The sequence below is a fragment of the Oryctolagus cuniculus genome, chromosome 1, assembly GCF_964237555.1.
Source record: "Oryctolagus cuniculus chromosome 1, mOryCun1.1, whole genome shotgun sequence".
Classification (NCBI taxonomy): domain Eukaryota; kingdom Metazoa; phylum Chordata; class Mammalia; order Lagomorpha; family Leporidae; genus Oryctolagus; species Oryctolagus cuniculus.
Genome location: NC_091432.1, coordinates 7,114,139 through 7,138,927, shown reverse-complemented (window position 1 = coordinate 7,138,927; position 24,789 = coordinate 7,114,139). Strand labels below are relative to the sequence as shown.

General features: G+C 63.3%; 1 protein-coding gene across 6 annotated transcripts in view; it reads right to left on the bottom strand.

The window, feature by feature from the left end:
- MACROD1 (mono-ADP ribosylhydrolase 1) overlaps positions 1-14,577 on the bottom strand; it is a 112,784-nt gene extending 98,207 nt beyond the window's left edge. For 3 of the 6 annotated variants that reach the window (XR_011386650.1, XR_011386652.1, XM_051833144.2), the window contains exons 1-3: positions 14,124-14,577; positions 6,331-6,432; positions 5,776-5,892 (exon numbers count right to left, since the gene is read on the bottom strand). Coding sequence is in view for 4 of the 6 variants with exons in the window: in XM_051833144.2 (XP_051689104.2) it covers positions 5,776-5,892; positions 6,331-6,432; positions 14,124-14,421 (517 nt within the window). In the remaining 2 variants the exon portion in view is untranslated. The remainder of the gene's footprint in view (positions 1-5,775; positions 5,893-6,330; positions 6,433-14,123) is intronic. The other 3 variants (XM_070069161.1, XM_051833143.2, XM_051833145.2) reach the window with 3 other exon arrangements.
- Between the last annotated feature and the right edge of the window lie 10,212 nt (positions 14,578-24,789).

The window sequence follows — 24,789 nt, the reverse complement described above, 5'->3', positions numbered from 1 at the left end:
CCTTGATGACCTGTCCGCTCCTGGACGTTCCTGTCCCTCGTGGGGACCTGCAGTGCAGACACCCTGGCCACAGTCGCTGCAGGTGACGCCAAAGCCCCGAGAGACAAGACCCAAAGTGGCTGCTCCAGCTCCCTGCTAACGCACCTGGGAAAGCAGCAGAGGACGGCCCAAGTGCTCGGGCCCCTGCACCCACGTGGGTGACCGTGGGCCAGCCCAGCATCGGTGTTCTGGGGAGTGAACCAGAGGAAGATCTGGCTCTCCCTTTCAAATGAAAAACAAAAACAAAAAAAAGAACAACTGGCCGGCGCCACAGCTCACTAGGCTAACCCTCCGCCTTGCAGCGCCGGCACACCGGGTTCTAGTCCCGGTCGGGGTGCCGGATTCTGTCCCGGTTGCCCCTCTTCCAGGCCAGCTCTCTGCTGTGGCCCGGGAGTGCAGTGGAGGATGGCTCAAGTGCTTGGGCCCTGCACCCCATGGGAGACCAGGAGAAGCACCTGGCTCCTGCCTTTGGATCAGCACGGTGCGCCGGCCACAGCGCGCCGGCTGCGGCAGCTATTGGAGGGTGAACCAACGGCAAAGGAAGACCTTTCTCTCTGTCTCTCACTGTCCACTCTGCCTGTCAAAAAAAAAAAAAAAAAAGAACAACCCCCATCCAAAAGAGCCTGGTGGTTGGGAGGGGCCGTGCCCTCGGCCACCCCAGTGCAGCCTGGGACTTGGAGGAGCCCCGGGCCTGCTCCCCAGCCCGGCAGAGCCCCGGGCACATGGCAGCCGCTGGCGGCGGGAACGCGGGCTGGGTGGGCTGAGCAGCCCTCCAGGGAAGTGACGGCAGCAGAGTGGGCGCCTCCTGGGGGGCCGTCCTGCTCCATGGACACACGATTCCAGGGGGCGGGCCCCACGAGACTCCTCCCCATTTCACAGCCAGAGGGCTCAGAGAGCTTAAGGGACCCGCCCCCGGGCAGCTGCGCACAGCAGGGTGGGGCCCAGAACCAGGAATCCAACTCCAAATTACACGGCCCCCATCATGAAGGTCATGTGGGAAGCGAGGGGACAGGGTCTGGATCCCCAACTCTGTCGGGTCACACTGTGTCCCCGAGGTCACCCCGTGCTGGGACCAGGCCCGGCCTCCCCAGGCTCAGGGTGGGAGCGTGCTTGGGCCCAGCCCAGGACTCGGCAGCCACACCTCTGAGCCTCGCCAGCTGCCCAGAGCCAGGTGCCTGGGATGGGGACCCCCAGTGCCACCCCGTAGGCAGGCAGATGAGCCCAGCGCCCGGAGAGGCCCGGAGCCGCGGCCGCCGTCTGCCTGGGCACAGGCGGATGATCCAGGACAACCAGCCAAGGGCTGAAGATCCAGTCCTTTTCATGCTCGGCCAGTTTAATGGCCCCCATTAATTTCAAAACACACACGGTCCCACAAGCTCCGGCCTCCTCGGCTCAGCACCTTGGGGACGCGGGCGGGCACACAGGCGCGGGGGCCCGGCCAGGAGCTCCAAGGACAGGCGAGGCCACACAGAACTCGCTCCAGGGTCACTCCACAGGTGGGCAGTAGCCCCCTGCTTGGGGGTCCTGTCCACAGGTCTCGCATAACGGACACACAGGGGCTGGAGCCGGCAGCCAGGAAGCCTGGTCTGAGGCTCCGCCCCACTGTGTCCCGCCGTGTGACCCAGAGCAGCGGTCACCCTCTCTGGGCATCAGGTGCGCTGCCCACCTGCTCCACGGGGCTGCGGCTGCCCCGAGGGTGGGCGCTGGGTCACACAGAGCCCTGGCCCCCCAGAGCCTCGTCACAACCCAGGAAGCACGTGAGGGCCCCATCAATGTCAAATCAAGGAGTCCCTTCCGGCCCACGGGGCTGAGCCAGGGCAGGGAGGAGGAGCCCCGAGGGGAACTCTGGCTCCTGCAGTCCCTTGCGCCATCTGACCAACTCTCAAGGGCAATCGGTCACTCCTTCAGTCAACAAACGTCTGGAAACCAGGACAGAGAGTTCTTGGGTCCAGGGTCCAGCCCTGGAGACGGCTGGAAGGCTCTGGCTAACGACCAGGGGATGGCAAAGTCCTCGGGGGAGGGAAGGACCTTCCAGGGTCCTTCCACGTTCCCGCCCCCGGCCGCAGCTCTGCGCGCTGGACCGGCCCTGCAAGCCAGGAGGGCATCTCAATAATTCAGGAGGAATCCATCATTCATGGATTTATGTAACCACTGCCCGACCTTGTGGGAACGAGCCACCGCCTCTCAGGGCTGAACTTGGGCCCTGCCAGGGGCTGGCTGCTCCGGGCTCTGTGACGGCGGGCAGGGGGAGAGAGGGACCCCAGGCTTCCCCAGCCACCGGGCCGCGCTCCCACACTGGACCCAGGGGGCTTGACTGCGCCCCTCCAACGGAAAGATGAGGTGTTGAGTCCCAGTCCCCCCCCCCCGCCCAGTACCATGACCCCGTGGGCACCTCGGCCCCCCAGTGTCAGGGGGCGGTCTCAGTGTCTGTCCCAGACATGACGAGCAGGTGTGCAGGGGGCGGGGGCCCCGCCCTTTCCGTCCCTGCACTGGTGAGACTGGAGAGCTTTCGCAGCCCAGGCCTACCCCCACACCAGGCACACAGTGGGTCTTCACGTGCCGGACCCGGGACGGGCCAAAGAGCTGGAATTCTGGGGCCTGCCAGGGCCGCCGACAGCGCCGCACAGCCCGAGCCGTCGGCCGGGTGGTCACAGAGAAGGAGGAGGGAACGGAGCCGTGTCTGTCCACCCATCCGTCTGTCTGTCCATCTACACAGCCCAGCGCACCAGGCCCGCTGGCACAGCGAGGGCTGTGCTGGTGTAGCCGCCGGCCGGCCGGCTGGCCTCAGCAAACATGTTTAAATCTGAAGTGACAGATAAAGCGATTTACGGCGACAGTTTAGCGTCAGATCACTTCCCACAAGGCAGTCGGCGTCCCTGCGGCCCCCCTGCTCCGAGTCCATCACGGCGGTCTCTAAATCACCGGCTACAGCGGCCGCTCCAGGCGGCGGGAGGGGGCGGAACCCGGGCTTCCGAGGCCTGGCCGGCGGGGACAGCGGGGACGGGGAGGGGGGGCCGCGGCCGGCAGATTTTCACAAATCAAAGCCCCAAGTCTTAAGGAAACACAGTGCCACTTCATGCCTGATTTTAAATCCATAAGCAGCTTAAATATCTCCCGGCGAGGCCAGCTTGTCGCTGTGAGACACGGCTTCCCACCTGATCACCAGCGTCCCTGGCCCCCGCGCCGCCCGCCACCTCCCTGCGTGGCCGGCACTGGTCACGTCACACCCCACCAGGCGGCGCAACACGATTTCCCGGGGGTCTCTCTGGGCCCTGGGCCTGGTGGGCACTCGTGGGGCGGGGCTCGGGCCGATGCCATTCTTCAGACGAGGCCACGGAGGCGCGGGGGCCCGGGATCCCCCCCCACGCCTGGCCTCCGGGCCCGGGGTCGTCCCACGCCAACGGGACAGCTCTGACGCGCCCAATTCCTCTCGCGTGGCACAAAGGCACACATTCATCTCCACTCTGGCCCGCTGCGCCCCAGAGGCCGAAGCCGGGCCGCCAGACCCTTGGACCGGCAAGAATGGGGCCCTTCTCTGTGCCTGGACACTTCCGGCCTGGGCCTCAGCTGCCCGTCAGCCTCGTGAGTGGCCCAGCTGAGGTCGCGCCCCCGTGGCAGGGAAGACACAAACATCCCTGGGTGTCCCCGGGCCCCCAGCCCCAAGCTGTCCCCAGGCTCAGCCCAGGGGTCGGAGGCCAAGCTGGAGAGGTGGGCACTGCCCCCGGGACGCTCCCCCTCCCAACAGGGGCCAGCGGGACCCCCTGGCTTATCTCACCAGCATGGCAGCCCCAATTTAATTAAGATGGATGCGGTGTGCCCCGTGGGCAGGAGCCGTGGCGGGCACAGATGGCCCGAGCCCGGGCCTCTCCCGGGCACTGCCCGAGCAAGCGGCCTTGGCCAGCAGCCTGGCAGGCAGGGCTGAGGTGGCCCAGGGAAGCCAGTACCAACTCAGGGGACCTCGGGGCACTGGCTGTGCACCCCTCCCCGCTCTCTGCTCCAGCCCCCCTTCACCCTGCCACAATCTCACACACACACCCCTTCATACACTCACCCCAACACACACCATCACAAACTGACCATGCGTACTCCATCAGCGACTCTGATCTCCAGCGTCCGCCCCCCGAGGAGAGGACCTGGCCTGGGGTCCGCCCCGCCACGGTCCCCGCTGCTGGAGCCAGATCCAGGCGGCCACGGTGCCCACCCGGAGCTGGGACAGGACACCTCCCCCCGACCCCACACACACAGAATCCTGCAGCTCGGGCAGGGGTCCCCAGCCCCCCGCCCAGTCTGAGGGGCACCGCTCTCCACGGGCCACCCACGCCCGGGGACCAACACTGCCGCGGCCTCAAACACAAAAACGCAGACGCCCCCACCCGAGGTAACCGCTCCCTCCCCTCGCCTATTGTGGCGGCTCTGCGGTCGGGCGCCGAGCCGCAATTATTCACGGCTAATGATTATAATCGAGTCAAATAGAATTTAATGGACACGTATTCTCTCCCTGCTTGAAACTTCACATATGAATTAAGCACATATGGGTTCCACGCGGCCAGAGCGGGTTTTATGCAGCTCGGCGAAGCCCTGCCTTGCCCACGACTTTTATTCCGCTAATAAACAGGCTGATTGACGGCGCCGCCACGCAGACGCGATCTCTGCTGCCCCCTGGTGGACGGCGGGGCCAGCGGGGTGGGGCCATCGCGAGGGCGAAGCCCTGAGCTGGAGCAGTGCCGAGGCCACCCCGGGGGCTGGGGCTGGGGCTGGGGTCGGGGTGGGGGTGGGGCACAGGCTCTGCGTGGGGAACCCCGCGTCCAGATCCTGCCTCGGCCATTCCCGCGGGCTCCCCGTGCTCCTGGCTGAGACCAGAAGAAAAGCACACTCAGGGAGAGGTGCTGGGTAAACTGAGGCAAGCATGGAGGTGCGGAACGCACAGGCCACTCGGCAGGGGCTACTGGCCACCCCCCACGTGCCTCCCGCAGACGCCCACCTCGGCGCCCCATCCCACCCACCCCAGGCCGGAAGGCGCAGGATCGGCCGCTGCCTCCCCAGGGGCCGCTGTGGCACCTGCCAACACCAGGGGGCTGCCTCAGCTCTGGTCTCCCCACAGGGACCCCAGACCTCGCTGCCGCCGACCCGACAGTGGCCCGACAAGGAAACAGCAGGACAGAGCCCACAGAACCGAACCAGAGCCGAGGCTCTTCGGGAGATCAGAGTGGGCGACAGTGCGGCCGCCGTGGCTGCACACCCCAAGGTGAGACCCGGAGCCCCGAGAAGCTGGGGGAGGGGAAGTATGGCAGGGTTCTGCCCGCGATGAGCGGGACCGTGCCAGAGGCCCTGCTCCCGACGGCGCCCCCTGCTGACGCCTGCCGGACGCAGGTGCCACTCGCCCACTTGCTGGACCCTGGCTCCCGAGCAGCACGCCCCTCCCCCGGAGCCTCTGAGCTCAGCCAGGCACCCAGCGCCGCCCCAAGAGCAGACCTCCCGCTTCGGGCCCGCCTTCCTGGCAGGGCAGCCCGGCGCGGCTCCAGCCAGGCCCTCCCCTGGCCCCAGCTGCTAACGGTCTCTGGGCAGCGAGTCGGCCTGGCCGGGCAGCGCGGGGGTCCCGACACCGCAGGTCAGGGGCTCCCAGGCACCAGCAGGCCACCCCAGCCCGGCCCGGCCCGGCATCCCAGCCTCGCTGGAGCCAGAGGCGCGAGGGTGACAGCGCGGCCGCACAGGCCCCGACTCGGGCCGGCCACTCACCGGCGTTGACAATGGCGTCCACCTCGAGCTTGGTGATGTCCCCGCGGAAGAGAGACAGCTTCTCGTTGAGCTGTTTGTCTTTCTTGTACTTGGGCTCCTCCACTTTCACGGCCGCCCCTGGAGGAGCAGGGACGGGGGGGGTCACACAGTGCCCGCTGCGCCCCCCTCGGCCTCCCTCCACCGGCAGGTGGCCAGGCCTAAGCGTGGGGACAGCCCTGGCCACCTCGAATCTCTGTCCTGAGGCTGGAAGCCAGCGGCCTTGGCACCAGTGAATGCGTCCAGCCCCATTTGACAGCGGGGAAGACTGAGGCTGGAGCGGACCAGGAGCCGGGCGCAAGGGCCTGGCTTTGCCAGCTCTGCCGTCTGCAGGGGCTGGGGGCAAAGCAGCAGGCCAGCGACCACCCCACGGCTTCCAGCCCCAGCGCCTGCCAACCAAGCAATCCGGGCCTGGGGCCACCTTCCCTAGTGGCGTCTGGGGGCCAGAAAGGGAACTGGCCGCAGGTGGTGCTGACCAGGAAGTACGGGCGCGGGTCTCCCAGGCCCGGGGGCTCCTACCCTTCGCCATCTCCTTCCACGTGGGGATCTTCTTCAGCCTGACGAAGTCCTGGCAGAAGTAGTGTCCCTCCCGCTGCTTGTCGCTCAGGCCCTTCAGGAAAGCTGCGGGGAGGGGCAGGGAGTCGGTGCCTGCAGGAGGGGGGCTGGGGCCGCCCGCCCCGCCCCCACCCCCGCAGGGACTCCGCCTGGGGCCAGCAGGTGCGCGCACACTTGCAATGGCTCCTAGGGAGTCAGCGGAACTGCGAGGTGGCCGGAAAACGGCCCAGCTCAATTCTAAGCCTAGGCCTCAGTTTCCCCTAAAGAAAGGAACCAGGACAGGTGTCCCAGAGCCTTCTTTGACCCCAATGCCGACACTGTGGCTCCGTGAAGGCTGGTGGCGCCCGATGGGTGATGTCATCAGCCGGTCGCCGTATTCCTGGGTGCTACCCACCCCCCCAAGCTCCCCCAGGAGCCACAGGGCGCTGGGGCCCAGGGTGAACTTGTCCCAGGAGCTCAGAGAGGCTGGCTGTGACCACACAGCTGGTGAGCAAGGAGCCAGGTCCCCACCTGCTCATGGGCTCCGGGCCCCCTGCTCCAGCTGTGTCCCCCAGGCTTCTGCCCAGCGGGACCAGGCAAGGAACCCTAAGCCCCCCTCAGAGGCTGCTGGGAGGTTCACGGCTCACGGGCTCCCCCTGCTGGCCCACAGCCGCCTGCACACCAGGCTCTCGGCCGGCCAGGGCTTCGGGGAGCAGCGCCCACAGACCGCCTGGTTGGGAGGGGCAACGTACAGCAAAGCCCCCGTGGAGGAACTCAAAACCCACAGGAGATGTGTAGAGCTGAGAGGCCAATCAGAGGGCGTGGATTACCTTCTGGAACCTTCCAGGGGACTGGCTGGAAGGGGCAGGGATGGGTAGCCCCCACCCGTCCTTTTCCTTGCTCTGTCTCCTCGCTGGGCCCCCGGTGGCAGCGGTGACAACACCCACAGACGCTGAGCGTGCACAGGGCGTGGTGAGACCTTCGTCAAGGGCAGCCCGAGCCACGCTTCCCGGTGGCCATGTCCCACGCCCTGCCACAAACACTTCGTACTCCACGCCGGAATCGCTGACCAGGACAGCCACGGTCCTGGCCCCACGAGGCCTGACCCCGGCGTGGCATGGTGCAGCCAAACAATTCAGCCCCCAGAGGGCATGCCACGAACGATGTTCTGGCCACGGGCTCCTGCTTGGATCCTTCCTTCCCGTGGGGGTAGAGGACGGGGGGGGGGACTTGGAAGGAGCCAGGCGACCCCTCAAGCTCTTCTGTAAAGGGGGAGGGGCACAGCAGCCACCCACCATCGTGTCAGCCAGGCAGGCAGCGGGCAGAGGCCTCAGCCAAGACCGGCATGAGGGTCAGAAAGGCCCCTGGGACACCTGTCCTGCTGTCCCGAGGACAGGTGACCGGAGGCAGGCCGGGCAGTCTGAATGTGCACCTGGCTGCTGATACGTAACACAGGGCATGGGCTGGGGCCAGGCTAGGGGGCTCCGGCCACCAAGCAGAGGCACCCTCCCAACTCCAGCTCTGCCCAGCACCCGCCCCCGCTCCTCCGAGCCCAGCCTCCTCTGTTCCGCCTCCAGCCACTGCCTCTGCCAGTGCCCGTCCCCCCTCCCAGGGGTCACCGCACAGCAGCCCCGCCCGCTCCTCCCAGGACTTGCCCCTGCAGCACCCCCGCCACGCCACCCTCACATTTGCCCCCAGCCGCAGCCCCCTCCTCAGCCTGTCCACGCTCCTCCTCCCTCCACGCACCCAGCCTGGCCCCTGCACCTGCCTCTCCACTGAGATCAAGGTCAAGGGAGTGTGTCCTCCTGGGGGCCAGGAAGTCTCCTGCAGCTTCACCTCTTGGCCACACCCCGCCCCACCATCAGCTCCAGCTTCCCCCCCCCCCCGACCCCTCCCTGGGCCATCAGCTCCAGCCTATCCCCCCACCCCTCCCTGGGCCATCAGCTCCAGCCTCTCCCCCTCTGACCCCTCCCTGGGCCATCAGCTCCAGCCTCTCCCCCCTCCGACCCCTCCCTGGGTCATCACTCCACCCTCCCCCCACCAACCCCTCCCTGGGTCATCAGCTCCAGCCTCCCCCCCTCACACCCCGCCCCGGGTCATCAGCTCCAGCCTCTCCCTCCTCTCGACCCCCCCTCCTGTGCATTGAGCCCCTCTTCACCTGGCTCCTTCCTCCCCCTCCCAGCCCCATCCAGCTGCAGGTCTGACATTTACCCCTCCCCCTCCCACCCCCATCCAGCTGCAAGTCTGACACTTACCCCTCCCACACTGTCCCACACACCCCCTCCCCCATCCTTGTTCCCCGCGCAGCAGCCCAGGGGTGCTGGGATGGCCAGCCAGGCTGCCCCTTCTCTGTCTGAAACTCCGCGTCCTGGACCCAGGCCCACAGATCTGCCCCCAGGGGCCACCTTTGAGCGTCAAGAACAGCCACTGGCTGTCTCCTGCCTCAGGGCCTTTGCACCTGCTGTGCCCCTGCCAGAACTCTCTATAGTGCCCTCCCCACTGCCCCTCCCTCCCCAGAGCAGTCCCCTCCCCCTCCCCCTCTGCGTCCTGCAGGGATGTGGGATAGGCGCCTTTAATTCCTCTCTCCTTGACCTTGGCCATCATGGCCTGTCAGGCCGTCTTGCACTGCATCCCCCGACCTGGCACGGTGCCCGGCACACGTGGGTGTCCGTGGGCAGCAATGGAGCTGCCGTCCGAGGGCCGAGGGGGAGGTGGCTAAGAGCCCTCTTCCAGGGCGGACGGTATGTGCAGACTCCCTGCGCTCACCGTGTGGCTGGAGAAGACCAGAACAGCCGGGCCAGTGAAGGCCAGGCCGGGCCAGCCTCCCGGGCCCCTCTTGGGCAGTGGCCGTGACCTTGAGCCCTTCTTCCCGCCAGGACTCACCATGGCTGGGCTCCTGTAGCCCCTAACCTCGTGCTCAGGGGTCAGGTGCCCTTTCTGAGCCCCCGTCTGGCCGTCTCCAGGACGGGGATGAGACAGGCCTCCCCGCACCCGGGCTCGGGCGAGCAGGTGGCTGGGAAGACACCGTGGAAAACAGCCCACAGGGAGCCAAGCCGGCCACACGGACCTGGGCAGGAGGAACCCTCCCCCACACTGGCGGCCACTGCAGGTGGAAGAGCTTCCCAGGTCACTCGGGTCCCCACACTGGGCCTCGTGCGTCACCGTGAGCAAAGCCATCCACCGCAAGCACTAGCCACGACACTGGCCAGGCCACTGCTGGGCCCCGGCTAACCCACAGGCCTCGGCGAGCTGAGGTTCTGCTGCAGCAGGTCCCAGGCGCCTTGCAGAACCAGTTCTGGCTCCCAGAGCCGCCGGGGCCCCTTAGAGGACATCGTGTGCAGGTGCTACAGCCTTGAGAGAGCAGCAGCGCGCCTGCCCCGTCACAGGTGAGCACAAAGAACCAAGGTCATCCCCAACCAGCAGGTGACCACGACCTGCACGGCCCCTCTCCCACAAGGCCCCCAAAACAGCTGGGCTCTGGGCTCCGCCACCAGGGGGCAAGGCGCCGACCTGGGGGACATCTGTCAGCCTGTCCCTTCCAGTCTGAGGTCCCCAAGGCCTGCGGGCTGGGTGCTGCGGCCCCATTTCCAGAACCAGGTGTGGCCTGGTGGATCCCCGGGGAGTGGGGCGTGGAGGGAGAGAAAGCCAACGGTGTCTGCCAGGGCCACACTCACAGCCTCGGCTCCGCCCGTCAGCTGGGCCCAGGCCCCTCACTCCCCGGCTGGACCCCTCGGCCTGTGTATTTCTAGCAGTTTCCACACTGCATGCACAAGTGTAGTTTCGTTTCTTTTTTTTTTTATAAAAGACGTGAAACATGCATTTTCTCTTTCCTTCATGTTTGAAGAGGCGAGACTATTTCACAGCTCGGTGAGACAGGTGTTGTAAAAAGATGTTCGCAGTAAATTTTGATGGGAAGGCCTGACCCCAGAGCGCGCTTCCAGCGGCTCCCGGGCGCGGCGGCCGGCGGGAGGAAGCAGCCTGGCCAGGACCATAAAGTGCGCTGAGCCAACGGGAATTCAATGATGTGTTTTAAGAAGTGTCTTTATGGCTCTTTGCTCGGGGCTGCTGGGAGAGCTGGGGGCGGGCGCGTGTGGGCGGGGCTCCCGGGCAGAGTGTCCATCACCGGTGCTGAGGCGCCTCGCCGCTTGTCTGCTGGCCCCCGGCCCCTGGCTCTGCCTGTGCCGAAGCCGGGACTGCTCAGCCGCCAGTCCACTGGGACGCACCAGTGCTCGCCAGGAATCCCGGTGGCAGGAATGAGGGCTGGGGCCGCGCATCGGGGAGAGGACACACAGCTCAGGGACCTTGTCCTTGTCCTTGACCCCCACCTGGAAGCAGGTCTACAGGAGCCCAGGTCACCACAGCCGGAGCAGAGCAGACGGGGCCGTGGGCAATGAGGAGCAGGGACCCTTCTGTGAGCCCAGGTCACCACAGCCGGAGCAGAGCAGACGGGGCCGTGGGCAATGAGGAGCAGGGACCCTTCTGTGAGCCATGGATTTTTTTTTTTTTTTTTAGAATTATCTATTTTTTTTTTTTTTTTTTTTTGAAAGGCAGAGAGAGAGAGAGAGAGAGAGAGGTCTTCCATCCCCTGGTTCACTCCCCAAATGGCTGCAACGGCCAAGGCTGTGCCAGTCCGAAGCCAGGAGCCAGGAGCTTCTTCCAGGTCTCCCACAAGGGTGCAGGGCCCAAGGACTTGGACCATCTTCTACTGCTTTCCCAGGCGCATTGGCAGGGAGCTGGAACTGAAGCGGAGAGGCCGGGACTCGAACCCGTGCCCAGTGGGATGCCAGCGTCACGGGCAGAGGCCTAACCTGCTAGACCGCAGCACCAGCCCCTGTGGGCCACGGACTCTGTGATCCCTGCACAGCCTCTGAGGGGCGCTGCTGGTCCCATTTACAGATGAGGACGCTGAGGCCTGGGCTGTGTGGCGGCAGTCCCTGTGGGGCACCAATGACCCTTCCCTCTCCAGCACCCAGCCCTGCCTGTGGTAACCCGGGTGCACCCAGGTGCCAACCCTCAGGCCCTGTACGCCCAAGTGCCTGGCCGGTCTTAGTGCCTCCACGATCTTCCACTCCAAAGGCCCGGCCTGGCCTGGCAGGACGAGGGCCCCAGGAACCAGGCGGTGAAATCAGCCGGCACGAGTTCTCCTGCCGGGAGACCGGCCTGGTGACAGCTACTTCCCTGGGGGAGAATGGGTCGACAGAAACAGGCTGCCGGCTTGGCAGCAGAGGGGCACCCAGGGCAGCTAAACGCTGCCATCTGTCCCGAGAACAGGACGGGCCATGGGCTGGGGTGTCCCACGCCCGTGGCCACCACCACACACGCACTGCAACACGCAGCGACTGGCCAGCGGGCTGACCGCCTCCCGTGCCACTCACGCAGCCCCCCAGCTGAGAACGCCGCCGCTGAGCCACGCGCCTGGCTTCCAGGTGGCCGTGTGCTGGGCACGGGAGGGCCTGCCCAGGCACAGCCACTGCCGGCCACTTCCCCGCGTGGGCCCTGTCCGGCAGCCTCCCGCGAACTGGGCACTCCTGAGAGTTACATGAGACCATCTCAGCTCCGAGAGGCCTCCCTAGTACATGCCGGAAAGAAACGCGGGCCCACGGCCATCAGAGCGCTGGGGGCAGCCTGTGCCCCAGAAGCCCTGCGCCGGCCAGCAGGAGCGTGGGCACAGACAGGGGCTGTCACTTACAGACAGGCATGGGAGGAACGCGTGCTCAGTGACCCGGAGCTGTGCGTGCATCACCCTAGGCTGTGCCGAGCGCACTGCGCTGGTTACGAGGTCACGGGCGACACATGGGACGGGAGACAGACACCATCACGCAGCTCCCTACGACATGCACGCCAGGGTGGGAGTTGGACGCGATGCCTGCTCCAGTCTACAGGAAGTCCAGGAAGACAGGAGAGAGGCGGGTCATCAGATGGGGGGGCAGGTGTGTGGCGCGGTGGCCCAGTCCTGGCTCCCCTTCACAGCCCAGCATGCTGGGAGGCAGCAGGTGGCGGCTCCAGCGAGGGGCCCTGCCACTCACTCGGCTGGAGTTCTGGCTGGCCCAGCCCTGGCTGCTGTGGGCCTCTGGGGAGGGAACAGTGCGTGTAAGATCCCTCCCTCTCTCCCCCTTTCAAATAAGGAAATAGTTTTGTTAGAAAATAAGAGTGCTTAGCCCTAGGGGGCGCCTGTCGGGGGCAGGGCAGGGCTCAGAGCAGCCGAGGCACAGCTGGACACACGGCACCCACAGTGCACCGACCACAGCCCGAGGCAGAACCTGAACCCAGTGAGAAACAAAGGCAGGGGTGGCCCTAGGGGATCCTGGGGCAACTGACAGCTGTCAATCAGGGGGCTGGAGAGCCCCGCCCAGCTCTCAGGCCACCTCCCAGCTCAGGCAGATCAGAGTTCCGTGCCCGCACCGATGTTACCAGACCAGGTCCCCGCGGCCGGAGCCCATTTTTCCCCGGTTTCTGCCTCCAGATCACAAGCTCCATGTGGGCAGGGCCCCCACCCATCTGACTACGGCCGAGCTAGCTACAAAGACGGCACTCAGTAAACAGCGATCCCAGCTCCAGTGGGGAGAGGTCCCATCAGTGTCCCGTCACGAGGCCTGGGGACTAGCACCTGGATCCATGCCCTTCCTTGCCACCCTGGGCTGCCGTTCGACACAGCTGGGAGAGCAGGGCTCCCGGCAGGTCCAGCGAGGCCCCTGCCAGCCCCCGGCTCCCGCCCTGGGTGGCACAGTGTGACAGTCTCGGCCTTGGCCCTGGGACCCCAGTCGGGCACTCTCTGCCCGCGCTAGAAGATCCCAGGGCCGGTGCCCCCCGCCCCCATGGTCGGTCCCTGTGATCTCCACCGCCAGGCACCAGCTCCAAAGCCGCCGCCTGCCCCAGGCCGCCCTGCCCGGTGCCCACCCGCTGGCCCCGCCGGCCGCCCTGCACTTCTGAAAGGGGATCCAGCCGGGAGTCCCGAGGCCAGGGCCAGGCCGTGAAAGGCAGGAGCAGCTGGCCCCACACGGGGCTACTTGGGGCTCTGCAGGTCAGCTCCCTCCCCCACCTGCTGGGGGGGTAGGGGGGCACACAGTGCTTTGAGTCTCTGCAGGGAAGGGGTGTCTCTGGCTTTCCCAGCCACAGCACCCCAACGCCAACCATGCTTCCAGCTCCTCTGACTTCTGCCCCCCAGAAATGGGACAGAGAGTGCTCATGTGGCCAGAAGCCAGCGGTGAGGGTAAAAGGGCACCGGATCACATGCCCAGGGAGGCCTGCCCAGGGCGGCGAGGGTGGGGGTGAGGCAGCCTGCCCAGGGCAGCCGGCTGGCGCTCTCCGAGCCCACCAGCTGGGTCACTGGCTCTGGCGCCTTCCCTCTGCCTGTCCCCTGCACCTCTGGGCCTCAAAGGCGAAGTATGCAAACTGAGCGGGCAGGGGGGGCTCAATTCAGGCCTGCCCAGAACTCCCCCAGTGACCTTGGGGAGCCCAGGAGGAGGGGGCGGGCACTGGGCCTCAGTTTCCCTCCTGCACAGTGGAGGTAGCCATGGGGGCCTCCGCTTGATCTCTGGGGGTGTCCTGAGACCCACTGCCGCCGGGCAAGGCCGCCTTCCTCACGCTGCCCCTGACTGAGACCTGGCCCTGGTCTGGGCTTAAGGGGTTGGCGGGGCTGGGCACACGAGGGAGGGGGCAGGGAGCCAATCCAGGGTGTCAGCTCCCCCGGGTGTCCGGGCAGAAGGGGCAGCTCCGCGGCGCCGGCCAGCCAGGAAGACCCACGCGGGGCTGCCCGCGCCCCTCGCCCTTCCACTTACATTTTGCCTCCTTCCAGTCGGTGGAGGTGCTCAGGTCCACCTTCGCCGCCATGGCCAGGGGGGCCCAGGTGCGCACCCCGGCGCTCGGCCCCACCGCCACCGCCCCCCAAGCCCCAACTCCCGCTGAGGCCCGCGCGCGCGGGGCGAACGCGCCCAGGGACGCCGGGGGTCCGCACGCACTGCCGGGGGTCCGCGTGGCACCGGCCGAGGGGCTGGGCCAGGGACGCGGGGCGCCGAGCAGCTGCCCCGCGGCGCGCAGCTGTACCAGGCTGCCGGACACTCGGCTCGGCAGGGACATGAGCGGGCGGCGCGGAGCGGCTCCCCGCCCACTCGGACTCTATTTACGGTGCTCGGGAGAGTCTCTCCCTTATTTACTCGGGGCCAGGTGGCGTGTGCCAGCCCGTGGCGACCTGCTCGGAGCCTGCCGGGGGCGCGGACACAACACCCCGGGCGCGCCGCTGGGCACCCTGGAACTTGTAGTCCGGGCCGCCGGCCGGGCCCGCGCGCTCCTATGCACACGTGCGCGCCCCGCGCGGGCGCCTCCTTGCGGTTCGGCGTCGGTGGCGGCCGGCGGCCTGGCGCGAGCCGCAGCCCCCGCGCCCTCGGCGCCTGCCCGGGCCGGAGGGAGTCCCCGGGGCGGTCCGCACGCCGCACCCCGCTCCCCACCGCTCCCCCAGGCCCCGGGAGCGGCGCGTCCCGGCCCGCCTTGGGGGGGTGACAGGTGTCGGGAACCGCTGCGTCCGGCTCTGCGCCAATGCCTCTTGGGCCAGGGTGGAGAATAGTGGGATTTCGGGGGAAAAATGTTTTTATTGTTACTATTTGAAAAGCAGAGAGTGAGCTTAAGGCCCGGGAGCGCGCCATCAACCCTGTCTCCCGTGGGGGTGGCAGGGATCCAGCATTGGCATCAGCAGACCCCGGGCGCTAGCGCTGGTCTCAGCCTGGGCCAAATGTCCACCGACTTTTTACTCTTTTTTTTTTTTTTTTTAGTAAAGATGCTATTTCCTTTTTTTTTAATCTTTTTTTTTTTTTTTGACAGGCAGAGTGGACAGTGAGAGACAGACAGAAAGGTCTTCCTTTTCCGTTGGTTCTCCCCCTGATGGCCGCTGTGGCCGGCACATCACGCTGATCGGAAGCCAGGAGCTAGGTGCTTCTCCTGGTCTCCCATGGGGTGCAGGGCCCATGGACCTGGGCCATCCTCCACTGCACTCCTGGGCCACAGCAGAGAGCTGGCCTGGAAGAGGGGCAACCGGGACAGAATCCGGCGCCCCGACCGGGACTAGAACCTGGTGTGCCAGCGCCGCAGGTGGAGGATTAGCCTAGTGAGCCGCGGCGCTGGCCGATGCTATTTTCTTAAATTTTATTTTTTATGTATTTGAAAGGCAGAGAGACAGAGAGAGACAGAGAGAGCTCTTGCATCCACTGGTTCACTCCCCACATGGTCATAATGGCTGGGGCTGAGCCAGGCTGCAGCCAGGAGCCAGGAGCTTCTTCCAGGTCGCCTGTGTGAGTGCAGGCCCAAGGACTGGGGTCCTCTGCTGCTGCCTTCCCAGGCCCCTAGCAAGGACCTGGGTTGGAAGTGGAACAGCTGGGTGTTGGGATGCTGGTGTCGCGGGGGGGCGGCGTAACCAGCTGTGCCACAAGGCCGGCCCTTCATAACGTTTTACAAACACCATGAGGACAGATTTTTTTATTATAAATATTGTATACATTGCTATATTATTACTATGCTTGATAAATGGAATAACAGATCTAGTGGATTTTTTAAAAAACATTTATTTATTTATTTGAAAGGCAGGATACAGAGAGAAGAGGAAAGACATCTTCCATCTGCTGGTTTACTCCCCAAATGTCTGATGGCCGGGGCTGGGCCGGCTGAAGCCAGGAACCAGCAGATTCCTCCAGGTCTCCCACGCGGGTGCAGGGCCCAAGGACTTGGGCCATCTGCTGCTGCTTTCCCAGGCCACAGCAGAGAGCTGGATCAGAAGTGGAGCAGGGGCCGGTACTGTGGCCCAGTGGATAAAGCTGCTGCCTGCAGTGCCGGAATTCATATGGGCGCCGGTTCAAGTCCCGGCTGCTCCACTTCCAATCCAGCTCTCTGCTATGGCCTGGGAAAGCAGTGGAGGATGGCCCAAGTGCTTGGGCCCCTGCACCCACGTGGGAGACCCAGAAAAAGCTCCTGGCTCCTGGCTTTGGACCAACCCAGCTCTGGCCATTGCGGCCATTTGGGGAGTGAACCAGTGGAAGGAAGATCTCTGTCTCTCCCTGTAACTCTGCCTCTCAAGTAAATAAAAACTTGAAAAAAAAAAAAAAAAAAAGATGGGGGAGGTGGCACTATGGCGCAGCCGGTTAAAACCCCACCCTGCAGTGCTGGCATCCCATATGGGCACTGGTTCTAGTCCTGGCTGCTCCTCTTCTGATCCAGCTCTCTGCTACAGCCTGGGAAAACAGTAGAAGATGGCCCAGGTCCTTGGGGGCCCTGCACCCACGTGGGAGACCTGGAGGAAGCTCCTGGCTCCTGGCTCCTGGCTCCTGGCTTCGGATCAGCTCAGCTCTGGCCGTTTCGGTCATTTGGGGAGTGAACCAGCAGAATGGAGGATCTCTCTCTCTCTCTCTCTCTCTCGGCCTCTCTTTCTCTTTGTGTATAACTCTGAACTTCAAATACATAAAATAATTCTTTTTTTTGACAGGCAGAGTGGACAGTGAGAGAGAGAGACAGAGAGAAAGGTCTTCCTTTTCTGTTGGTTTTCCCTCCAATGGTCGCCACGGCCGGTACCGGGACAGAATCCGGCGCCCCGACCGGGACTAGAACCCGGTGTGCCGGCGCCGCAAGGCGGAGGATTAGCCTAGTGAGCCACGGCGCCGGCCAAATAATTCTTAAGAAAATAAATAAAAAGAGCCTCTGTCCTGGGGATTCAGCTTTGCGTGACCGTGGCCTTCTTGCCCTCTGGATGACCCTGGAGGCATGCCCCCCCTTGGTGAACAAGGTTCTGAGGATAAACTTTGGCAGGACGGCTGCGGCAACTCGGGACGCCACATCCACGGGAGAGCGCCTGGTTCAGGTCCCGGCCACGCCTCACTCAGTTCCAGCTTCCTGAAACACACCTGGGAGAGTTGGTGGCCCAAGGGCTTGGGCCCCCGCCAGCCATGGGTGAAGCTCCTCGCTCCTGGCTCCTGGCTTTGGCCTGGCCCAGTCCTGGCTGGTACAAGCATTTGGGGAGTGAACTAGCACGTGAAAGCTATCTCACTTTTCCTGTCACTCTGCCTTGAAAATCTGAAACAACAACAACAAAAAAAAACATAAAGTAAAAAACCATTTTTTCCAAAAGGTGACCTTGTGAATGTTAGTCTTTCCGGAAAGAGCCCAGGTGCATTCCCTTAGCCTGGGGCCACCTCTCCGGCTGCCCCGCGACCCGGCCAGCTCAGAGCAGCCTCCCGCCACGCACACGTCCCCTCGTGATGCGCCCTCTGTGTCCTCTTGGACCTGTGGCCTTGCGCCCCCGCACACCCTGCACCTTCAGTGGCTGCTCTCCACCCAGGATCTCTCTGGGTCACCGAGAGCCAGATAGGCAGCCGGCACAGGCCCCAGGTCCAGACCTCCTCGGCGCCCACCTGTGGCCTGCAAAGTGCTCGTGCAGGTGTCGCTGATGGCCAGAGTGGCACTGGGTGGCCCCAGGCCCGCGTCCCCTCACTGCTATAACATCGCCACGTGTTTGGCGGCAGCAACAGCTTGGCATTGGTTCTTCAAGCTGTGTGGGTCAGAAATTTCACCAGAGGGGCTGGCGCTGTGGCACAGAGGGCTAAAGCCCTGGCCTGAAGCTCTGGCATCCCATATGGGTGCCGGTTCTACTCCCAGCTGCTCCTCTTCCAATCCAGCTCTCTGCTATGGCCTGGGGTAGCAGTAGAAGATGGCCCAAGTCCTTGGGCCCCTGCAACGGGGTGGGTGGGAGACCCGGAAAAAGTTCCTGGCTCCTGGCTTTGGATTGGCTCAGCTCCGGCCATTGTGGCCAGTTGGGGAGTGAACCAGCAGATGGAAGACCTCTCTCTCTCTCTCTCTCTCTCTCTCTCTACCTCTGCCTCTCTCTACCTCTGCCTTTCAAATAGATAAAATAAATCTTCAAAAAAAAGAAAGGAAGAAATCCCACAAGCTTTCCACTCCGATCAAGGCACCAGCTGGGCTGGGCTCCTTTTGGAAGCTCCAGGGGAGAATCCGGGTTTCTTTCTTCTGCCAGTTTCCGGAGACCACCCCCTGCCGGGCGCCTGGCCCCTTCCTCCAGCCCCACGCCCAGCCGCAGCCACGCGAAGGTCTGTGTGCCTCGTCACGGAGTGGCACTCTCTCCAACTCTCTCCTCCGCTCCCCCACTTCCGTTTCGAGGGCCTTTATGAGGGCCCACCTCGATGATCCAGGATTTTCTCTCAATTTAAAGTTGCGGGGGGGCAGGGTGCCAGCGCTGTGGCGTAGCAGGTAAGGCTGCTGCCTGCAGTGCCAGCTTCCCACACGGGTGTTCGTTCATGTCCGGGCTGCTCCACTTCCGATCCAGCTCTCTGCTGTGGCCTGGGAAAGCAGTAGAAGATGGCCCAAGTCCTTGGGCCCCTGCACCTGCGTGGGAGACCCGGGGAAAGCTCCTGGCTCCTGGCTTCGGGTCGGCACAGATCCGGCTGTTGCGGTAATTTGGGGAGTGAACCAGCAGATAGAAGACCTCTCTCTCTGCCTCTGCCTCTCAAATAAATAAATATATCTTAAAAATAAAAAAGTCAGTAGGGGGCTGGCGTTGTGGCATGGTGGGGTGTGCTTCCAATCCCAGCTGCCTGCTGATGCTCGGGCCCCTGCACCCACGTGGGAGACCCAGATGAAGTTCCCAGCTCCTGGCTTCTGCCTGGCCCGGTCTCAGCCATTGCAGCCATCTGGAGAGTGGACTGACAGATGGAAGATGTCCCTCTCTCTGTGTAGCTCTGCCTTTCAAATGAATAACAAATCTTTTTAAATAAGTATTTTATTAATATGTATTAGTTTTTAATTAATCAACTGATTTTCTTTTTAAAATATTTATTTATTTATTTGAAAGTCAGAGTTATCCAGAGAGAGAAGAGGCAGAAAGAGAGAGAGAGAGGTCCTTCATCCGATGGTTCACTCCCCAAATGGCCGCAATGGCCGGAGCTGCGCAGATCTGAAGCCAGGAGCCAGGAGCTTCCTCCAGGTCTCCCACGTGGGTGCAGGGGCCCAAGGACTTGGGCCATCTTCCACTGCTTTCCCAGGCCATAGCAGAGAGCTGGATCGTAAATGGAGCATCTGGGACTCGAACTGGCACCCATATGGGATGCCGGCACTTCAGGCCAGGGCGTTCACCCACTGTGCCACAGCGCCAGCCCCTACCCCTGCTGTTTCTTAGCACTGAGACCCAGCCCTGTTCCATGAGGCGGCCAGGATGGTGGCGGCCCCAGCTACAGCTCCCCGTGCTCAGGTGGCCCTGGGCGAAGACCCGCGAGTCTAACTATTTGAGCTCGGCCTTGTGGGAAAGGGACGATTTTGCGAGACCCTGCAGTGCTGTTTGGGGGGTGTGCGAGGCAGGGCGCCCACAGAAGCACAGAGGAAGCAGTCTGTGGGCTGCTGCCCTGGGGCTCCGGCTCAGGGCGCTGTGGGTTATACCGCGGGCAGGGGCTGTGTGCAGACGGGAGCTACCTCCCGCTGCTGCGTGTCAGTGAACACTGTGCTTACGAAACTCATACATTAGAAACGGGACAAGCTTTTCTTACACATCCGAGTGCAACTTACAAATCTAGTTTTCTATTTATAAATCTAATAATTTAGTATAAAGTAAGAACAATTACCTTTACTTATGCCTTGATCAATATTTAATTAACTCATAAATCCAACAGATTAAATTCTAAAAATGAATGCCGATTACAAACTTAGGTAATTAAATTCCCTAATAGATTTTAAACTACATCTTCCAGAGTAGAATCGCTGTTAAAATTCTCCAACACCTGGAACCCCCAACTAAAGAGACTCACACCCCTTGGCTGGCACCGCGGCTCACTAGGCTAATCCTCCGCCTGCGGCACCGGCACACCGGGTTCTAGTCCCGGTCGGGGCGCCGGATTCTGTCCCGGTTGCCCCTCTTCCAGGCCAGCTCTCTGCTGTGGCCCCGGAGTGCAGTGGAGAATGACCCAAGTCACCCCATGGGAGACCAGGAGAAGCACCTGGCTCCTGGCTTCGGATCAGTGCGGTGTGTGGGCCGCAGCGCACAGGCCACAGCAGCCATTGAGGGGGTGAACCAATGGAAAAAGACCTTTCTCTCTGTCTCTCTCACTGTCCACTCTGCCTGTCAAAAAAAAAGAGAGAGACTTACACCCCTAACGAGCATAATTTCTTTTTTTTTTTTTAAGATTTATTTATTTATTTGAAAGTCAGAGTTACACCCCCCACCGCAGGCTGTGAGCGTGGACGGCCGGGCCCCAGATGGAGCCCCGTGGCTCTCTAAGGGATAGTTCCTGAAGGATAATCACCATCGTCTCACTCCTTGAAGCTTACGGCACAGCGCCTCGCTTCGCCAATTCACCAGAGTAGAGCACTATTTTTAAACACTGGATTAATTTACTTGAGTGACAGAGTGAGCTCCCGTCCACTGGGTCACTTCCCAAGTGGGGCCCAAAGCCAGGAGCACAGAGGTCAACCCAGGTCTCCGATTCAGGCAGCCGGACACCAACTACTTAAGCCATCAGTGTGGCCTCTCAGGGTGGGCATTGGCAGACGCCAGGGGTCCGGAGCCAGGCACCAGACCCAGGCACTGAAATCAGGAATGACCCCTAAAATTCACACAAAAATATGGCCCCGTAAAGTCCCCCAGAAGCGCTATCTGGGGTGCCACGTATGCTACCGGAATTTGGGGTGCCGTACGATTTCACCATACGCTTTTTACTAAATCCCCAACATTTATAAGCCCGAGAGGGCTCTTGCCCAATATTTAGAGAAGAATTCTAAATACCGGCACAGATAAACGAGGCAGCACGGCACATTTTAGGCCTTTATTTAGTGTGAAAGATGCGTAGGAGAGTGGGAGCTTTATTAAGGGAGAGGGGTAAATCTGGGTTCACACGAGCACCAGGAACCAGCCACGAGGAGGAGCACCTGGGCCAGGAAGCCTGAGGGGTGGCCCGAAGGCCACGCGCCCTGGAGGCGCAGGGCTACAGCGAGCCCCTCCTGGCGAGAGGCCAGGGCAGAAGAGAAGAGGGCCGGACACACCGTGTCCCAGGCTTTAACCCACTTCCAAAGGGGAGTGGTTAATTACCCTGATTGGCTGGTGGGCGCCCAGGTGTGGCCAGGTGGGGGGATGAGGTCACACAGGGGCGTGGCGAAGGCGTGGTCTTCCAGCTCACAGACCTAATCGATTTTAACCTGTAGGCCTGCCTACTTCAGTACCACCTCAGGGGGCTCCAGCAGCAGCCAGCGGCCCGCCTGCCCGCGAGGTCACCACCCCAACAGCCGCGCCCCGCGTTCCCCAGTGAGCAGGATTGGCCAGCCAGCTCGGCAGAAGCTGGGGTTGTGAGGACCCCGACGGGTTAACAGGCGGTCAGGGCGGTCCCAGAGGAAGTTAGGGTGGTGGAGTGCATGCACCCCCCCCAAGGCAAGAACCAAAAGCCCGCCCTCCTACCGAGGAATCTCCAAATTTACCATGAGAATAGGGAGGGAGTGGTGGCACGGTTGATGGTGAAAACATGTGGCCCACCCCACCCTGAGCGAGCCAGCCCACAGCTAGGTTTCCAATCAGGACCTTTGTCCCCGCCCTGTAACTGAACGCCAAGATGATTGTCAAGTTCTTTTGTTTTCCAAAATTAAGCTTAAAAACCCCAAGTGCCGCGGGGGCCTCTGACAGCCCCCTCTGTGCCACCCTGGCTGGAGGCCTCTTTCTGATCAACCTCGCTTTTAAATCCAGACGCCTGGGGGCTCTTCCACTTGAGACCAAGAACCGCGGCAGCAGTACGCTCTCCGCCGTCACGTCCCCGCACGGGGAGCACCGTTAAACAGGACATTGAAGTATTCCTGGGGGCGGGTGGTACCGTGCTGGGGTGACCACAGTGCTGGCTCCCGTGCCCAGGGAACCAGCGGGAGATGGCCCGGGTGCTCGGGTCCCTGCATCCACGTGGGAGACCCAGACGGAATTCCTGCTTCCTGGCTTTGGCCTGGCCCAGCCTTGGCACTGCAGCCCTCAGGGGAGTGACCCCGCAGATGCAGGCTCTCTATCCCCCCGCCCCCATCATTGTCTTTCAGTCTTGCAGGAGGCACCTTTAGGAGTTTCTCAAGGCCCAGGGTTTTTTCTTACTGGGAGGAGGAGACTGGGGGTGGGTGGCTGGGGGGGGGGGGGTGTTTACCTCCCGCTCCAAACTGAAGCCCTCCCAGAATTCCAAACTGCTTTTTAGAGAATTCTAGGCACAGGCTCAACCACGGCCTGCATCGTGGTTACACACAGGTACACGTGGGCTTCATGTAGGGAGTGGACAGGGAAAGGTAAGAAGGGGGATGTTTTTAATTGTTTTTTAGAGTTTTTATTTATTTATTTGAAAGGCAGACTTACAGGGAGGCAGAGAGAGAAAAATCCTCCATCCACTGGTTCATTCCCCGAATGGCGGGAGCTGGCCCGATCTGAACCAGGAGCCTGGAGCTTCTTCCGGGTCTTGCACGTGGGTGCCCAAGGACTTGGGCCATCCTCCACTGCTCTCCCAGGCCACAGCAGAGAGCTGGACTGGAAGTGGAGCAGCCGGGACTAGAACTGGCGTCCACGTGGGATGCCGACACTGCAGGCGGCGGCTTTACCCGTTATCTGGAAGGGGAACTCCACACCCCGGGTAAGGGGAAGGGATGGGTCATCTGATTAGGGATAGGATGACCAGCAGGTGGGCCTCCAGCTCAGGAACTCAACCCATCGCCCCAACTCCCCACTTCACCACCTTCCCCAGGCCCCCACCGCCCCGCGCTGACGCCCGGTCTCCCACCTCCCTCTTGAAAATGTATCACCACCCCTGCTCCAGCACACACACTGGGCTTTTTTTTTTTTTTTTAAGATTTTTACTTATTTCTTCGGGAGGCAGTCACAGAGACATAGAAAGGACTTCCATCCACTGGCTCCCTCCCCAAATGGCCACAAGGGCAGGAGCCAGGAGCTTCTTCCGGTCTCCCACGCGGCTGCAGGGGCCCAAGCACTTGGGCCATCCTCCACTGCTTTGGGCTGGAAGAGGAGCAGCTGGGACTTGAACTGGCATCCTCACGGGATGCCGGCGCCTCACGCAGAGGCTTAGCCTGCTCCACCACAGCCCGGCCCCCACCAAGGGAGTTCTGAGCCCACCGTGACCCCTGACAGGGGACAGCATGTCCAGGCACATTCCGTGAACTGACAAGTGCCTACTGCGGGCTGGACTCTGGGAAAGAGGCTCCAGGCCGTCCGGGGCCTCCCGGACCGCGGCACCCACGCCCACGTCGCCCCTCTGGTGGGGCTCACGCCCAGCCCAGCGCCGGCAGAGCCATGTACCGGGTGCCTGCCGGGGGCGGCACCGCAGCCTGGAGATGGCAGGGCCGCGGGAAGCGGGAACCACGAGGGGACCGGCGGAGGGAGGCAGGCTGGCCCGACACTGAGCGAGCCGCACCCCAAAGCCTGCACAGGGAGGGGTCTGCCGAGAGGCCACCGGCACAGGCGGGACACGGACCCGCGTTCAGCGGCAAAGAGCAAGAGACAGCGCCCACGCCACCCCGAGCTGGTTCCCTCCCCCAGAGCCCCTGCAGCTGGGACTGAGCCAGGCCCAAGCTGAGAGGGGAGTCCACCTGGTCCCACGCGCGGGCGCCTGCTACCCCAGGGCGCGCGTTCGCGGGGCGTGGGTGCGGCGCTGGGCCTCGAACCTGCAACTAGCTGGGATGTGGCGGGGCCCCGGGCGGTCCTCGCGCGAACCCATCCAGTTCCCCGAACCACACACGGGGCCTGCACGCAGAAGCACCCACCGAACCCAGACTCATCTCTCTCCCGCCTTCCCCACCCCACCCCCTGGGGCTGGACCCCCGGCCGCGGCCTCCAATGCCCGCGTCCGGCCCAAGCCACGGCGCCTTCTCGGCCACGGCGCAATTCGGGGAGACCCAGGGTCTAACAGGTGGGCCGAAGCCGGAGGCGCAAACGCGGGCACTGGCGCTCACGGGCCGAGCCGCTCTCCCGGCGCCGGCGCAGACAGTCGCGCCCCAGGCCCACGCGAGGACAGGGTCGTCTCGGCCGGAGGCAGCCGCAGTCCCCAGAGCCCCGGCAACTGGGCGTTCAGGGCAGCCCCGAACTCCCACAAACCACCGGCGGGGCGACACCCGGCACCCGCTCTTTGACGGGCAGCCGTTTAAACCTATCAACGCAAAGTGTTGGCAAGTCTCCGCCCAATTGAAATTTTTTTTCTTGTGAAGGCGGTTCCTTCATGGAGTCTGGCAGCCCAATGGGAAAGGTGGAAATTTCCAGAAAGAACAGAACCAATGGGCGCTGCCAGCTCGACCGCGATTGACAAACCAACCAGCCAATCCTAGTCGCAGACGTACGCCCCTCCCTCCATCCACAGGGCCTGAGATGGGCGGGGATTGCCCGAGAGAGCCAATCAGGAGGTGCGGGGAAGGCCGGGTTGACGGGATTACTGGTCTCCGACCAATGAA